The 18,630-nt window shown below is 43.0% G+C and overlaps 1 protein-coding gene across 1 annotated transcript in view; it reads right to left on the bottom strand.

Annotated features, from left to right (window-relative positions):
• Positions 1–18,630, bottom strand: part of KIF5C (kinesin family member 5C) — a 146,049-nt gene that overhangs the window by 26,539 nt on the left and 100,880 nt on the right. The window contains exons 13-19 of the mRNA XM_012740087.3: positions 18,054–18,122; positions 16,234–16,440; positions 13,491–13,637; positions 7,344–7,532; positions 3,759–3,876; positions 1,635–1,711; positions 447–556 (exon numbers count right to left, since the gene is read on the bottom strand). Coding sequence (XP_012595541.1) covers positions 447–556; positions 1,635–1,711; positions 3,759–3,876; positions 7,344–7,532; positions 13,491–13,637; positions 16,234–16,440; positions 18,054–18,122 — 917 coding nt within the window. The remainder of the gene's footprint in view (positions 1–446; positions 557–1,634; positions 1,712–3,758; positions 3,877–7,343; positions 7,533–13,490; positions 13,638–16,233; positions 16,441–18,053; positions 18,123–18,630) is intronic.

Genomic DNA, 18,630 nt, shown 5'->3' with positions numbered 1-18,630 from the left:
CAGACATGTGATCGTGTGGTCCCTGAGAAGTGTGCACGTGTGACCAGGGGCCTGGAGCAGGCATGTGTTGGGGTGAGCGTGCAGCCGTACTATTTTCTCTATAGTGTTTGATTTTATTAGTATTTTCACACAGATAGTCTCCGCATCTACTGGGGCATGCATCTGCCCGGCTGAATCGCCCACGTGACCCTGCCCCTCGGGGGCTGGGAAGGGCAGCTGGGCCCGCCTGCCACCTGCCTGGCCGGAGCTCCAGGAGGCTCCGCTCCAGATGGGAGAACAGACCTCGGAAGCAGCACGCCCAGCCGCTGCATCACCAGGGCGGAGCGCAGAGCCCCTGGGGGCAAGGCGGGCAGGGCCCGTGGCTGGTAGCCAAGTCCTCCTGGGCTGGCCCGAGAGGACAGAGTCATGCCCACCCCCACGGCCCGAGAGCCCCCGGGCCAACTCACTCCCGAATCTCATCAATGATTTTCTGCTTCTCCTCAATTTCATCTCGAAGTCTGGACAGCTGCTTCTGGTGAGCTTCCCGGTGGCTCTCCATCTGCTGCTCCAGCGCCTTCTGCAACCCAGGCCAAGAGAAATGTGTCATCCACTCGTTGGCGCTTGGCCCACTCTGTGACAGGCCCTGCATCCGCATCTGCCTCCTACCCCGAGTCCCTCAGATGTCAGACCCCAAAACTGGGGGCATTGCTGGCTCTTATGTCCCCAGAACCTGGCCTTGCTTTATTGGGACAGCAAAACCCAGGATCTGTTATAAAACTTAATGGGCCTAAGAGCAAATTAGTCCCCTAATTAAATAAAAAGTTTCCCCTTGAGCTTCTACAGCTCACCCAAGCCCTGTGGCTTCTCCAGCCAGTGGACCAGAGAGCACCGCCCTCTTACTGCCCACGTGAGCTCAGACAAGCCTTGCGGCCTGTGTGACGCACCCCCCCCCCCCCCCCCCCGCTGCATGGATTCGTGGTGATGTTCAGAGGAGCCCTTTCAACCGTCTCGTCTGATGACGGAAGAGGGGGTCACTAGGCAAGGAACAATTTTGTCCTGCTGGCTGGAGCAGGGTCGTGCCGTGGGCATTGCTTGAACTATGGGCTTGCACTCAATGAGCCCTACAGTTTGCTTAAAACTGATCAAAAGCCCACATTTTCTCATATCTTATTCACCTAAAAGTCTTATTTCCCTATCAATTTTCCTTTACTGTTTAAAAGGTGACCAAAATAGAAATCTCTGTGTTTAAGACGGAAACTCAGATTTGCAGTGTTTCTTCGCAAAGGTTGAAAGGAGAGATTTTCTTCTATAGGAAGGAGGGGTGAACACTGCTATGGAGGTTAAGCCCAAGAACTCGGCCCACGCAGCGAGTGGGTGTGCTGCCCTCTCCATCCCTACCAGGAGCAGGAGGACGAAGGTGTTAATGCCACACACACCATCCTCTGCGGACCCTCAGGGTTTCTGGATGTTCCCGCCTGTTCCTAAGCCAGGCCACACTCTGAGATCAGCTCTGAAAGCCCAGCAGCGGGCCCTCCCTCTTCCTCCCACACTGTCATACACAGATCTGAAGGCGACAGATTTTCCTAGAACAAGAAAACCCGGTCCAAAAGCATCACATGCACCAGGGGCTCGATGGAAGGGACGGCCGCACACACCTTCATTTCCTCAGCGTCCTGCAGCCGCGTCAGATGTTCCTTCTCCTTGTCCTGGAAGCTGACTTCATGCATTTTTTCTGTTTTGAATTTTAAAGGATGATTTGAGATTTACTTGGCAGGACTAACACCCCAACAGCAAAACTTACAAAAACAAGAAAAATGGCAACAGAGTGAAACATCGGCTTATATCAGCAACTACAACCCGGAAAAGGACTCCTGGCTAAAGCCACAGCTGACATATCCTGCCACGTTACTTAAGTCACCCAGTGGGACTGGAGTCCTTGGAGGGAAGAGGTGATTGTAGGGGGAAAGTGCCAATGGGGAGGTGGCACCCTAGAACTGCACCCAGGCTCTATGTCACCTCGCACCTTGGAGGACTTGCTTCCTCATGCCCCGGCCACTGTGGGCGACCCCTGAGGTCATGCACGCAAACGTGCAGATTACAGAGCCCTCTGTGAATGTCAAGGAGAGCTAAGCTGTTCATGCTCTCAGCATCTGGGGCAGGTAAGCACACTCTAAGGATGAGAACAGAAATGCAACATAACGCTTTTGAGATTAGACAAGCGGCCCGTGTCTGAGGCAGGGCTGGTACGTGGCTCTCCTGTCTAGGAAATGCCCCATCAGCAGCGCTCCTGGGGCGGCAGGTGCACGAGGCAGCCCCAGTTGGGGAGGTAGGGAGAGTAACATTCAATTCATTATTTCTTTCTAGTCGGTTCCACTTTACTTCAGGTCTTCTCACCTCTACTTTATTTCTACTCAGTGGCCCCACTGCAAAAACCATGTCCAAGAGGGAAAAGTTATTTTCCAAGTCCAGGTTTTGGTTGCACTCTCTAGTCCTAACATTCATGTGCTACCACATAAAGAAAATGTTGCAAGTTTATAGTGTGGTGGATATGTTCTCTTTCTTTTTTAATTTGCCTTGGCATTTAAAACAAAATGTTATTTACTGAGCAAGTAACTGTACAACAACAATAAAGGAAATAAAAACAGATAATGTCATCACTAATCCTACTATCCTGACCATTTTTATTTTAAATATTAATTCCTAGGAACACAAGTGTCCATTCATTTCTAATAGCTTTAACCACAGTAAAGATAAAATCATGTATTATGATTTTTAGCCTAACATAGTTGCATCATAAACACTGCTACACACCTTCATACGTTTCATCTCCAGTATAAAAAAAATATGTTCTATGAAACAACATACCATAGTTTATTTATTTAACTAGTAGACATTTAGGTAGATTTCTTTTTTTTTTTCTCCCTAATCTAAAATTCTATAATGAGTATTTGAGATTTGATTATCAAAAGGTATGAAGAAATGTTACGATGATTAATACACACTTTCAAACTGTTTTCCAAAAGGACGCTAACAATTTTCATTGCAGCCCACAATATGCGCATTCTGATTTCATGTTGCACAACGCATACCTTCTTAATCCTGTTCTAGTTTCTGCATTTATCGTCACCTCACTTGAATTACTGCTTCTATTTATTCATATTTATTAAGTGCTTCCTATGTGTCAGGCACATCCCTAAGCAAAGGGGGTCAGGAGGCTGCCTGCCTGGCAAAGGGAAGAGCTTGCTCAAGAGCAGAGGGTACCAGGTAAGCTAAGGCAGAAGTTCAGACTTTACATTAAGAGCTACAGGATGCCACAGAAGGGTAAGAGGTAAGGGGTTGGACATTGATAGGATTTGAATTTTATAATTGCCCCTTGGGATGCAGCACAGTGGCTGGCCCAGAGCAGTCTGGGGGTTGGGAGGGGCCACCCCAGTAGATAGACGTAGCGACAATCCTCAATTAACCTAGAGAGTAACAATGAGGATAGAAATGAGCAGGTGGAAGGGACAGGCCTTGGCAACTGCGTGGAGGCAGGAGGAGGGGCAGGGGAGGATGCTGACTTGGACAGTTGGGTGGCCTGCAGGAAAATGGAAAGAACAGCAGGTTCAGGGTGGGGACAGTCTTCTAGAAAAAAACGAATTTGTCTAGTTATGGCTATTGTTTTCTGTAGACCCAGAAATGCTTTAACTGGGCAAAACCGAACATCATTATTCTAGCCAGCCAGAGACTGTCTGATTTAGGCCAAGTGTTTGACACCTGCAGCATGGTCTAATATTTACCTTGGGCCCGGAGCTTGGCCAGCTCTTCACTGAGTGAGTCCTGGGACTCTTCCAGCTGCCTCCTCTTCTGTTCCATGTTCTGCATGTAGTCCGTCAGAGATTTGATCTTGGCTTCATGCTTTGAACAAGCAAAGAGGGCAAAGGGAAGAGTGAACAACTAGCAAGTTCATCCAGGCTCACCTGGGAGTGTCTGGCAGGAAAACACAACGGAGCAGGAGTTCTTGAATCTCTTTTCTGAGAACCAACACTGAATGGCGCGTATTTACTCGGGACTCAGAATCGTGGACCAAGACAGTCCTCTGTTTCTTCCATGAGCTTTTCTGCCTCAGTTTCCCCTGACATTGCCTGTGGCCGTGCCCCTTTTCACCATACACTTAATGTGAGATAACAAAGCCTGAGTGAGCTGGAGAGAAAGGGAGGAGGACAGCCCAGGGCGGAAGGCCTCAGTCTTTGAGCATGCACCTCTGGACTCCATGTTCATAACTCAAATATTAGGTCTTTTCTTTTATTGTCCCTCAGACACCCCAGTTCCTATTTCAGGGGCTTTGCATTTTCCATTTTCCTCTCCCTGAGAAACTGCCCCCCTTATACACACAAACACACACACACAGCCACACAGTCCTGGCTCCTTATCACCCAGGTCCCAGCATTTTCTTACAGCACCTAACCTCGACATGACTTACCCTATCCATTGTTTTCCTTGTTAGCTCTGTGAGGGCAGGTGCTTAATAAATACTAGTGGAACTGCTCTCCACGAGAATAGGTGCTTAATGACTATCAGTGGAATGAATGAACAGAATGGAAGTTTGTGGCTGAACAGGGACACTGGTGACTTCCAGGCAGATGGAAAACGTATGCAGAACACTCCCCCCTCCAGATCTGGAGAGCTCGCATTTAGGCAGAAAGACCCTGGAGACTGAGCTCTCATCTAACGAAGTAACTTCTGCAGAGAATATGACTCAGCTGGAGCAGTCATTTTATAAGCATAGCTGTTGGTGAAGAGGATGAGGGTAAACAAAGAGGACAGCATTTTTGCTGCAAATATTTTTGTCAGATTCCTTAATCACATAAGAAAATAAAGGGCCAAGGTTTCTGTTACTTTTGAACCCCAGGAAATAATGATCGAATCTTTGACTTTCTGTAAATTATAGTGGAGTGCAAAATAACACGTAATGGGAAAGGGTGCCTGTGGCTAATGTAGAAAGAACTTTCTAATGCGGATATCCTTTAACCCTAAAACATCCTAATATTCTTGACTTTGATCTCATACACCAAAAGTCACTGCTACCATCAAACCTGGGCAGTGGGGGGGGTCCCATCCTGGGACCCAGGCTTTAGAGTACCCCAGTGGGCCTTCCTCTGGCTGCAGCCGACTCCACTAAGCAGGCTCACAGGCCAAGGGAATGTGTGCACCTGAACCCACATCGCCTTCTAGACCACACTGAGTACTGGAGACCTAGGAACTCCCTGCTCCAATGGCCCGAAGGCCATACCAGGGCCAGCACTGCCTCCTCCTCGTCCATGTACACAGATTATAGTCATCACAGTTCTATCGGTTTCATCAAGCCACAGCGGGTGCAGAAGGAACTTGGACGTGGAGCTGGAATGTCCAGCTGGAAAAACCAGAGGCCGGGCTGCGGGCCACAGCGCCTCTACTTGTACCCTGGCCACAGCTCCCGAATGCTAGGGCAGGACTACTCAAAGCACAGGCTGTCGGTATCATGGGTGATCTAGAATCACATTTAAGGTGCACTGCTCCTAATGTTTAGCGTTTTTCTTCTCAATTTTTATAAATTATAAAAATGTCTTTTTATAAATGATAATAATATATGTAAAGAATAAAGATGTGAAGCAAATCCAGAAAAAGTGGTGTAAATTTCCTCCATAAGCCACTCAAACTTATCAACTATTTCCCCGTTGGGTTCCTCGTCTTATCTGTAGGAATGCACATTTTACAAAGTTGCAAAGCATAGCATAGATATAACTCAGCACTTTCGGTTTTCTTTATGTAATTATACTTTCCAAATGGCTAGGTTTTATAAATTTTTTATAGGAGCTGTGTAATATTCTTCTGTGCACTTTTATCTTATTAGTCTGTCAATGGATATTTGGGTAATTTATTTTATTATAATGTAAAATAACACTGTGCCCAACTCCTGCATATAAGCTTTTAATATTTTTAACCAGGAAATAATACCATATGAAATAAAAATTTTTCATTTTCATTACAAATGAAAAATACTGTAAGTGAAATTACTGAACCAAAGTATTAATATACTTACATTTTTATGGTTTTTGATTTTCAAGGTACTTTCCAAAAGGACTGCTAAAATTATACTTTTATCAACAATGTATGAATATATCAATTTCACTATCACACTGGCACTGCATAATCTTTTTTGCTTATGATGTTGGTTATAAAATAGAACCTTGTGGATCCATTTTAGATAGGAAGTTGGGGAAGTTTCTGTGATTACGTATTACGATGGTTAAAAGAACACCAGAATAAAGTGTGCTTTTGTCTGCCTCTCAGTATTATTGGACACACAATCCATGTTGGCATCTGTTTCCCACAAATGACTCTGGCTGTTTTAATGCCTGGCATAAGGCAGTGAGCAGCACACCACTGACCGCTCACAGAAACATGAAACCCACTCACCACGCTCAGGTATCAATGGCAGTCCAGAAACTGGGTTGCTGTTTTCTGAAACTACCTTACTAAAATGAAAATGCCATTCCAATGGGAAGAAAAGCAGCCTGACCCATTGAGCAAATGAAATATGCTCTTGGGGGTGAAAAGCCCTTGAAGACATGGGCTTTGGCTGGAGTCCCAGCTCTGCCATTCACTGGCTGTGTGTGTTTGGACAATGTGTTTAATCGAAGTCTCAAGTTTCCTATTCATAAAAAGAAGAGCAATAATAAAACCTGCCAACCATGATTTTTTAAGATCAAGTAAGAAAGTGCAGTGCTTAGCAGTGTACGGCACATAACGAACACTCAATAAAGTGCTACCTGTCATTACTATTAGTAATTATAATAGTAGCAGTAGTTTGTTTTCCCAGATTAAATTGGACCTACAGTAGAGAGTAAAAGATGAAGGAATGTTAGGAGTATTAGAGATGCCATCCAATCTTGTCTATTCATAATCTATCCGTCCACCTATGGACAGATAGATAGTATAAAAGGGTAAGGGACTCAAGACAATGTAAGCAATTCATACAACAAAACCTATCCTTTAGAGCAGGGGTCCTCAAACTTTTTAAACAGGGGGCCAGTTCACTGTCTCTCAGACCGTTGGAGGGCCAGACTGTAGTTTAAAAAAAAACTATGAACAAATTCCTGTGCACACTGCACATATCTTATTTTGAAGTAAAAACACAAACGGGCAAAAACACCTGCATGTGGCCTGCGGGCGGTAGTTTGAGGACGCCTGCTTTAGAGTGACCCTGTGCTGTCGCTGCCTGGGGAGACCATGCTCATGTAAAGCAAAGTCCTTCGACCACCCCCATCATGCTCCAGTGAGGGCGTGGAGGGAGCAGGGCCCGAGGGGACAGGTGTGCAGCGAGGGGGAGAGGAGTGGCCCACCTGGGAGATGAGCAGCTGGCAGGCCGCCAGCTCCCGCTCGCTGGCGTTCATCTTCCTGTTGGAGTCCATCTGGGCACTCTCCAGCTGCTTGCTGCGGTTCACCAGGGACTTGACCTCCGACTTCATCTTGCTGATGTACAGGCGGGCCATGGTGAACTCCTCCTCGATGACCCCATTCACATCTGCCAACTGAGCACAGGAGGGAACACGCTCAAACTCTGCCTCCAATGTCCAGAAGGTCATGGATCCACCCTGAAACTCGTCCTCAGATCCTCAAGATGTCTGTGTGTTTCTGGTTAAGAGTCCTAGTCATCGAGCAAGCTGAACATGATCTCGGAAACGTCAGGTGAAACTTTCAATTGAAAACCCATACTAAACATGATCCTCAATTAACCAGATTTTTCACTACAACTGATTTTTAGGATAAAAGAGATGACATCAGAAGAAAAAAACATTGAAGATTTTTAAAAGGAGATAACCTCAAAGAGATTCCATTTGCTCTCTTACACCTTACATCTCTGTAACAGCAGCAAGGCCCAATGCTCTTAAAGGTAACCCTGAATCCCTATAAAAACTCATATCAAAACTTCAATTATGTGCTTGAGGCCAGGAGTTTGAGACCAGCCTGGACAATATAGCAAGACCCTGCCTCTACAAAAAATAATTTTAAAAAATTAGCTAGGCATGGTGGTGCACGCCTGGAGTTCCAGCTACTCAAGAGGCTGAGGAAGGAGAGCTGCTTAAACCCAGGAGTTCAAGGCTGCAGTGAGCTATGATCATGCCACGGCACTCCAACTTGGGTGAGCGAGTGACACTTTTCTCAAAAAAAAAAAAAAAAAATTATGTTGTCTATAGTCTGCTTGTTCAGGTAGAGAAGTAGTCTAATGTGCCTTGAATATGTTTCTATAAGCAAGAATTGAAATAAAAAGGACTTTCTAATAGTCTCCAATTAAGCAGAAAATCCAGTGAATATGAATGTGCCATTCATTATTACAGGCCCTCTTGATGAAAGTTTCCCTGCATGACTTTTCATTGCTACCAGTCTATTCTGTCTTGCCTTTTCACACCTGCCTTTCCAAGCAGACAGTAATCTAGCTCATTATTTAAGATCATCTGAGAATAGTCTAAATCTACCTTCAGAAGAGAAGATTGTGACAGCCAGCATTCCTGTATGATCTATATTTGGTTTCTACATTTCAGAGCTCTACTGGAAACAAAAGTTGAAGCAAGATACTTGGGTAGAGACCATCTGCTGAAACACAAACATGGGTCTTGAAGGGCAATTGACCAAATGAGCAAGTAACTGAGTCTGTATTCTGTTTGGCCACCAGAGGGCAGCCTAGCACCTCAGGAAGAAACAAAGAGCCAGGTCCAGAATCCAACCCAGGAACATAGGCTTCAACTGGTGCTAAGACAATGACTCCAATCATGTTTGTTTGACGTTCCAGCATCACTTTAACTGCCCACTTTTGTCATCATTGCTGTCATTAACTCATCATATAACTGTTTTTTCAGTTAACATTTAAAAGCTGAGAAAATGGAATCGGGTATCAGCCCTGACATTTGGTAGCAGATATGAAGCAGGCTAGACAGTGCCGAGTATCTGTAACTTGGCGGCAATGCTCCCGTAAGAATTCAACAATAGTATTTGTCAAGTGACTCCAATGTCAATCAACACAACGCAGAATCTAAGTTAACCACAAGAAAATCCACAAGTATCAATTTCTGCCTCTACCTCAATGGAGGTTCTCGCTGAGCCAGTTGTATTCATACTTCTGATTTGCCAAAGATTCGCCTACCAACACCACTGCTCACGACACTCCTTCTACAATCCAACAGCCTGGAGACAGTGGATGAGAAAAGCCTGTAATCTTTAAATTCAGTTGTGTTCTTCTGCCTTTAGCACTGGCCCGCGTGGAAGAGGGATGAGAAACATCTTCCTAAGCCTGACCAGGTGTATCTCCCTCCAGCTTCAGTAGAAACATAAAGCAACATCCATCTCTTCCACATGGAATCCACAGCCTATACCAGCCTAGTGGGAAAACACTGCTGAACAACAGCTCAGGCACCTTGGGAAGACAACAAAGCTATCTTCTTTTCCAGGTGTGTCAAAGTAGGGCACTTTGTTTTTTATGCCCAGATCCCATGTAAGTTGGGGAAGGGTTAAAAAAAATCTATCTATACACACACACACACACACACACACACACATATAGATATATAATGATGGGCTTCCTCCAAAGTGAGAGCTGGACATTCCTCCTCCAAAAGCAGAACAGTAACCTCTGAAGCCTACTCTCGTCCTAGGAGTTCTAAAAGGAGATGAGGAGTTGGTGTCTGATGGAAAAAACCCAAACAAATGGTTTTTAACTGTGAGGTTTCTTACAACTGCAGAATTTGTATATTTAGAGGTTTTGTGTTCAAAAGTTTCCGGCAGTTCCAGCACACTGTTATTTCCAAAACAATAATCAAGAGTTTACTGCAGAAATGTTTTTATAGCTCTCCCAGGAGCCGACAAGGCCTCCAGAAGTGCACTCAAGGCCAAGAGGTCCTAGGGATCCAGTACCAGGGACCAATCTGGGAGACACGCCCGCACTGCCCTGAAATCCTACGGAAGCTGTGGCCTCCACTTCTCCCTGCCTACAGACGAGGATGAGTCGCCCCCACCCCCACCCCAGGCCTCCCACAGATGGGGTGGCTGAGTAAGGTGGGAACTATTGCCAATTCTAGGCCACGATGAAGCTAAGTGAAGTGAGTGTTCATATTCGAAGGCCTACAAGTCAGAATGGGACTGAAAGAAGTCAGTGCAGGTTGAAAAAAAAATTAGGCAGCCAGTCCAATTCATTTCACTTACTCTACCTCAACTTTCTACTCAGTTTGTGACCAGATGCCTAGAAATTTTTGTTTTAGAGTAAGCCTAACGCCATAGGTACATGCAAGGAAGAGGAGGCTCATTAATATAGCTGGATAAAGTTAACACTGAGCTCGTCCCATCCTTTGCTGGGCTTATCTTTAAATTGTTGATTAAACAAAATGCCTAAACTCTGGAAGTGTTTCAAGACATGACTGAGCTGAGGAAATACAGATTTTTCCATCTTCTGGCTGATCAGGTCTGTCGTATTCTGGAACTGAGAACTCGGGGAGACTCCAACAGCCACCTCTTCCCCTCACCCCCAAAACCTATCAGGAGGGACCTTGTATTAATAGGAACTGAACAGGATTTCAGGAACAAAAATCCAAGATCACTGAGACATTTCCTGGATCTCATTTTCCTATATCAAAAGAATTACTGTATCAACTGAAAGTTACAACCAATAAGAAAAGTATCCGGGCCGATAAATCTAACAAATAGACATAGAAGTCGCATAATTTCTTAGTTGACAGCCTTCGAGATTATCTCAATTCATCTTGTCATTTTACAGATCAGGAAAATGAAGCCCAAAGAAGTACAGTGACTTGCCCAACGTCATACAACTGCTAATGTTAGCTCTCATTGCCCTAATGATTAAATCATAATTATTTATATAAGGAGAAAGGCAGAATGATTAAGAATATAATGACCTATAATGTAAGAAGTATCAATGAAATTAACTAGGGCATCCAATGTTTGGAATCCAAAAATAATCTCAAAAACAACCAATTGAGTATTTAAAAATAATCTCAATCATACTTCAGATTCCGAAAGGTAAGGACTCTTTTTTTAAAATGCTGAAGCACCCAGACACTCCTTGATTTCATTAGCATTTTCATCAGCTCTATTTTAGAACTTCGCATAAAAATACCTTCTTCCTCTGCCGTTAGCAGCGGCAGGCACCAACATCCCATAAATCAACTCTCCCTTCATCTTGTGAGGGCCATTTAATCACCCAACACCAAAACTTTATTGCTCAACACCAACCTTACAGTTCTAAAAAAGTATATCCTCAAATACAAAAAACACCAAACTGAAGTGTAATAAGATCAGCTCTATCATATTTGAGAATTCTGTGTTAAAATTAGATTCATTCACAAGGATTCATGAAATATTCAGTTACAACTAAAGTTCCATGAAAGAATGGTTAAGTTTATAAGAGGCCACATACTCTAGGCCTTGACCTGTTACACCACCCCAAAAGAGCTTTCGATGTTTCCCAGAAATAGTCGATAAACCATAAACCCACCAATCTTGGGAGTGTTTTCCAGTACGTAACAATCCCAACTCACAACCTCAGTGTTCTCACTAAGCAGGCTGATGTAGAGAGCTCAGCCTTTTAAAGATAAAGTGGCTAACCTCCAAGAATTTGGTTTTAGTGATTTGGGAGGTGGAAGGTGAGCAATATGACACCATTCTCCAACTTGATGAAATTTATCAATGATTATGCTGTACAAGATGCTGCCTTATTATAAAGCTACAATAATCAAAACATTGTGGTATTGGCATAAAGATTAGATTGATGAAACAAACTAGAGACTGAAAACAGCCCCACACACTGTTGGGGGTGATGGACATGTTCACTATCTTAAAAGTGGTGATGGTTTCATGAATGTACATGTATGTCAAAACATTGCAACTAGGCCAGGCACGGTGGCTCATGCCTATAATCCTAGCATTCTGGGAGGCTGAGGTGGGATCGCTGAAGGTCAGGTGTTAGAAACCAGCCTGAGCAAGAGCAAGATCCCATCTCTACTAAAATTAGAAAGAAAGTAATTGGCCAAGTAAAAAATATATAGAAAAAAATTAGCCAGGCATGGTGGCGCATGCCTGTAGTCCCAGCTACTCGGGAGGCTGAGGCAGGAGGATCGCTTGAGCCCAGGAGTTTGAGGTTACTGTGAGCTAGGCTGACGCCACGGCACTCTAGCCAGGGCAACAGAGTAAGACTCTGTCTCAAAAAAAGCATTGCAACTGTACACACTTCAAATACATGCAGCTTACTTTATGTAAATTATACCTCAATAAAGCTAATTTTTTAAAATGTCTCTATCCTGTTTTTCAGTTTAATGATAACAATGGCCTCTGAATCCTAGCAAACTGTCAATTGTTCTTGGCTGATAACATATTTATTCTCTCTTTTCCCTCTGTTTTCAGCTTCTGGATTCTATACCCCATTCTCCTCACCTCTCTTACTTCCTTGCTATCTAAAGCACCACTGTGTACCACCTCGGGGGATTAATCAAGATTGGTTTAAGCTAATTATAGCAATCCTAGTCCCCTTTGCTTTCCCAGCATTTGGGGGTGATCATGTGATCTCAATTCTGGCCAATGAAGTATAAAGGTATGTCCACTGTGGACTTTTGGGATCTGGACGAAAGTAGTTAGCCTTTTCAGCCCATCAGGATGTGGCTGAGTGAAGATGTGATGATTCGTGCTATAGCTGCTGTCTTGCTACCATGAGGCAAATCCTAAGCCTTAGGACCTAAAGGATATGGGAAGAAAACAGGCCAAGAAAGCAGAAAGGAAACAGAGAAAAGGCCTGGGTCCTTGACACTGTTGAGCTACTGCACCAAACCAAAATTTGCTTCTCAAACTTTAGTAAACATAAAAATCACCTGGAGAATCTTTTCAAAATGCAGGTTTTGATTCACTAGGTCTGAGGGGCGACCTAAGAGGCTATAGCTCCAATAATCTCCCCGGTGAGGCAGATCACACCCTGAATAGCAAGATTCTAGACTTCTCATACTGTGAATAATTAAATGTGGTTTTATATCCTAAGCCACTGTTAGAATCCTGTTACTCTTAGCTGAAAGCTTTCCTAATTTGTACTGACTGGTTAGAGAATTTTCACTCCACTGAGTTCTTATAGAAAAGTAGAAACACAATTCTGAGACTAGATTTGTTGCTTAAGATATCCAATTCCCAACTTCTGTGACGTTGGCAAATAAGTTTGAGGAATACACCAATTTACATATAAAGCCAACCAAAGTTTGAACATATTCCCTAGACTGGAAATTAAATTTCTTTTTCTCTTCCTCATAATGCCAACAACCATTTAATTCACTTAGTCATTCAACCAGTCCTTTTTAAATCCATTCTAATACTACTCAGCATAAGGCAGATGCAAAGCATGGTGCTAAGCACTGAATACTTAAGACAATAAAACGCAGATCCTGCTAACTTAGAACTACACCATGAAAAGGGCAGGTAGCAAGGATAATGGAAGGCTGGCTCACCGTCTTCACATCGTTGGTGCCAATAATTCCACCTATCTCCCCCAGATCCTTCAACAGCAAATTCAGGATCTCAGTAGCCCTCTTTTTCTGGTGGTTGCTAAGCTCTTGTAGCTGGCTCAGCTCTCTCTGTGTGGTTGTCAGTGTGGTCTGAAAAACAAATTTCAACAAGAAATTAAAAGAACTGCCCATCAACTTCATACATGCAGCATTACGAAGAATAACAGCACCATGTAGGATGGAGTTCTTCTATCGTTTCTCATGACTTTAACATAAGAGTCCTTTTAAGGCAAACTGTAGGATAGCACTGAATTCTTTGGTAAGAAGAGAACTTCACATCAATGAGTTTTATCATATGGCCTGATACGTTATATGTCTACATAGCAGATGACAATTTCCAGGTCAGTGCAATAAGTTATTAAAAATAAATAAAGCTGAAAAAGGAGCCCTCATGTTTTTAACATTTAATCACATCTTCCCACTTAACCAGATGTTCTGTTTCAGTCCACCCTGTTTTATTTCAGGGTCCAAACATACCCAGAAGTGTCCTCACCTCCACTTCTAAACAAACCTGCTCCCTGGGCTCCATGTTCCCACCTAACTTCATAAAAATAGATAAGCCTGGAATAGACAGCCCAGAGAAACATTAATAACTTTAGAAAACAACTTCAAAAAAGTCTTCTAATTTTCATAGAGAAGCTGAATTAAACACTATTCATCTTTTTTTCAAAATTAGTTAAAGATGATATAGGCTGGGCACGGTGGCTCACACCTGTAATAATCCTAGCACGCTGGGAGGCCAAGGTGGGCAGATCGTTTGAGCTCAGAAGTTCGAGACCAGCCTGAGCAAGATCGAGACCCCGTCTCTACCAAAAATAGAAAAAATTAGCCAGGCATGGTGGCGCATGCCTGTAGTCCCAGCTATTCGGGAGGCTGAGGCAGAAGGATTGCTTGAGCCCAGGAGTTTAAGGTTGCTGTGACCTAGGCTGATGCCATGGCACTCTAGCCGGAGCAACAGAGTAAGACTCTGTCACAAAAAAAAAAAGAAAAAAAGAAACAAAAGATAATATATTCTTAATATATAGCAGAGCTCCATGTTCTTGCCAAACGTTAACACATTCATCTTTTTCTCATTCTTCACGTATGTTGCCAAAACATACACGTCTTAACTAACTCTCAATATAACTAGAATAGACATCTTTTGGTATTTTGGTATCAATTCAGCCAAAAAACAAATAATTCCCCTACTCAAAGCTATGGAGGTTAATGCAGAGACATTTATACAATTCTTCCACACATAGCAATTTTACTAGAGCATTTTTTTAAATGATCTAACTAAAAATAGTACTCTAAACCAGTCTAACAGAACTTTTGGTTTGACGGCAAATAAGAACTGTATTATGAAAAATGTGTCACCGTGTTGAGAAGCAAATACTACCCAGGATTAGTTAAAAGAATTCTGTAGAAAACACTACACAGAGAAAAGCTAAGTCTCCCCCTTTCCTAAATGACTTCTGAATGAGTTTGGTTTTTTTGGTTTGGCATTGCCAACTATTTATTTTATTTTTTAAATCCACAGAAGCAGTAGTCCCCATCTTGGGAAGCCATTAGAAAAGTTTTCCCTCCGTGCAGCTGAACGTAGAGCGTGAGCAGCATTTCCTATCAGCTCCACGGTCGGCAGATCAGTGCCTTCCTGCACCATCTGCTGCTTCTCCTTGCCCAGGACTGGATGTTTTCCACGAAGCAGGCTGGGCACGATCCCATGACACCAGGCCATTGGGCAGAGGCGCCAAGGGCAGCAGGTTACAGCCACTCGGCTTCTCCACCACCCATTTTCCAAATAAAAAAGGGCACATCCCACCACCAGCCACCGTGCCAAATGCTCACTGGCCCTGCTGCCGCTGGCTCACTGTGCAGAACCTGCAGCATCTTTCACTCGGAGAAGCTGGCAGTAAGGAAAGGTGCAGGCTGAAGCGCTGGCTTACAGCAGGACAGCAAACAAACAAGGGCAGCTTATCCCAGGCTCCTGGAGGTAACAGTTAGGACAGGAAGCTCAGGAGAGGGAATGGATTTCATTCAGGAGGCTATAAAAAAGAGTAAAGTCCACACCTTCCGCGGGTCCCCCACTCTTATCTATTAATAGAAGCAACGTTGGGATTTGTTTCTTGATATTGTAACACATGCACAGATCTATGCTAAATGCTTTACATAAACTGTCACTAATCTTCATGCCATGTAAGAAGCGTATTATTATCACCAATTTTACAGATAAGGGAATGAATGCTCAAGTTTAAATGTCTTGACTAAGGCCTAAGAGCTGTGAAGTCAAATTTGTAACTAGACAACGAATACTACACACTTACATACAGCCTTTACAAAAGCAAACCATTTAACAAAAACATTTGTACTCCATAATATTTTGAAATCTAGAAAAACGAAAAACAAATTCATAACTAGGATTTTTCTAGCTCTGAAGTCTGAACTCTTTGCACTATTCCCACAAGGAATCCCTGCTAATGTTACAAATTCTCTTGATATAAAGCAGTTGTGATATGCAGTTCCAGGCTGAGTAGACAAAAGTCACTTCCATAAAGTATTTCAATTGTTGGAGGGAACTCGGAGAATGCATTTAAGTTGAACACCAAATAACCATTCAGCCACTGCCTTCCCACAGTGTCAACAAACATTATATAAGTACAGGAATGGCAGCCAACGAAGTCCCACCCCCTAGACAAAATGATCCAACCGTTTTCTGGGCCAGCTCATCTGTCAGCTGCTCATTGGCTCTGGTCTTGTCCTCCACTTCCTGTGACTTCTGGTCATAATTGACAGCCAGCTCCTCCAGGGCCTGAAGAACTTCCTTCACCTCATCTTTGGCTGCCTCATTTTCAATCTGGAGACGTGTCAGCTCCTCCTGTATCTTCTCATAGTCTCTTCTCGTGGAAGCTAAAAGCTAGGGAAATGAGATGGCATGGAACTTGTGAATGCAATGTTCAAATATTTATGTTCTGTGCTCTATCCAAAATAAAATAATTTCAGAACCAGATACAAGAAAACAAGCTGGAAAAGATTCAGGGTGACAGAAAACCCCACTACATGGTCCAGATACTAAATAAAAAGACATGTTCTTATTTCAAAAATCTGGGATTTTTGTTTGTTTGTTTGTTTGTTCATTTGTTGACTTTAAAGATGTATAGGCTTAACACAAAGCATGAATTACACATCAAAAAGCACTGCAATTTGTAGCTGGTTGGCTATTGCATATATTAAACAAAAGATGGGAGAATCATTTGCAAGGGCTATCATAAAACTTAAACAGTTTTCTTTTTTAAATATTATCAAGAGTTTACATTGTAAACAGGTTGATTTCAGATATACCCCAAACATTGTCACTGCTTAAAAGTGAATGCCCAGGCTTGTGGATGTTTTCATTATCTCTGTTTCTACTATATTTTCTGATTTTCCTACAATAAACAGATACTGTCTTGATAGTATAGAAAAAGAAAAATATTAAAGAGTTTTAACAATAAGAGAAAGGAAAGTTTATACCAGGCAGCAGCACCCATGTTGGGGAAAGGATAGAGTAGAATGGGAGGTAGAGCGCAGCAAACACTAAGCACATACAAGGTCTCAACTGTAGTTAAGGTAGAAATCAATTAAATACGGTTCATCTGATTACAAAGGCATAGACATCTCCCTACCAAGGGAAATGTCTGGGCAGGTGAGGTAATCATTGCCCTGAGGCGTTGAAGAGGAACAAAGAGGGGGTTACAGAGACAGTCCTGTCTAAGGAGGGCTGGGAAAGGACACGAACCCAAGTGACCTGCTGTCATTGCATCCTGTGATCCAATCCATAGCATTTTATTAATAGCAATGAAGCAGAAAGCAACTTAAAGCACAAAAGGGAACAATACTTAGATGGTTCTCAGCAAGGGAATTACTAATCATCTATGTTTGATAAATTGGTTGTGGTCCTTTGCTTAGGTTCTTGTTTGTAAAATACTTGGGAAAACACAATGTAATGAAAACACTGGCGAACTCTCCTTTGGGGAAAGACTGAAAACAATCTGCCTCCTTTTGAATATATCAAATATATGCTAACATAGCACGTGGGCCCCTTTTCTCTTTACTTTCCCCTCTTCCACCTTCTTCTACTTTTGATTTTGTTTCTCTGCAGGACAGCAGGAGAACATGGTCTTTATCAAAGACCTGTGGCCGCTGATATGTGAAACTGAAATGGGCTAAAACATCAAGACACAGGAGTGCTGGGTATGAGGATGGCGAATTCTCCTTCCCAAGGACTAAGCTCTTCCACGACTACGTGCATCAAACCGGCTACTCCTTCTCAAAAACCCAGAGCTCTATGAAGTCAGACATTTAATTTTCTAATAAATTCAGTGAAAATCAGCTTTTAACAGGCATTGAAGCAAAATCTACCAAGAAATTTCCACATGATTCAGTGATTTTGAAAAGAAATTATTTGCAAATTAAATTTCTGGAACAAACATCGACGACAAAGAGTAATAAAAAAAAAACTTTATGAAAAAAATGTATTGCACTCTTTACCTCATCCTGATCCAACATCTGTTGCTTTAGCTTTTCAGCCAGCTGGCTCTGCTGGTTAATTTCATCATCCTGAAACACAACATCATGTTTAATATTTTTTGGTTAGTTATGTCATTTTTGATATCCTGGTTTCCCGGTGGCAGGAGGATACCCTAAGCTTGCTAGGAAGATGGAGGGAGCAGTGTGGTGGACCTTCACGGAAGAGAGACTGGTTCTGGGATCTCATTTGGTTAAAATGCCTCTTCATCTACCTTTCTCAGCAGGTGAAACATCTGGATATTCTGGGAAATATAATATCCTACATATTCCAACCCAATTCCTGCTCATCCAGAAATCAGAGATCCAGGGTTAGGGAACTGAAAGGGACTTTGGAGATATCCCGCCCAATTCAAAGATGTTAACAGTGAATTCCTAATACAAAAAGTAAGGGAGAGAGGTTCTAACTATCTGCACTGTAATATATCAATGTCCCCAAATCTTATCAAACACATCGGTGACCAGGAATGCTGCCACCTGATAGGTAGGAAAGACCACTGTTTCCACTTCAAACCTTTCAGTTAGGGAGACTGGGAAAATA

Source organism: Microcebus murinus, chromosome 8, assembly GCF_040939455.1.
Source record: "Microcebus murinus isolate Inina chromosome 8, M.murinus_Inina_mat1.0, whole genome shotgun sequence".
NCBI lineage: Eukaryota > Metazoa > Chordata > Mammalia > Primates > Cheirogaleidae > Microcebus > Microcebus murinus.
Note: the sequence above shows the minus strand (reverse complement) of the source record. Positions and strands in the feature narration are given on the sequence as shown.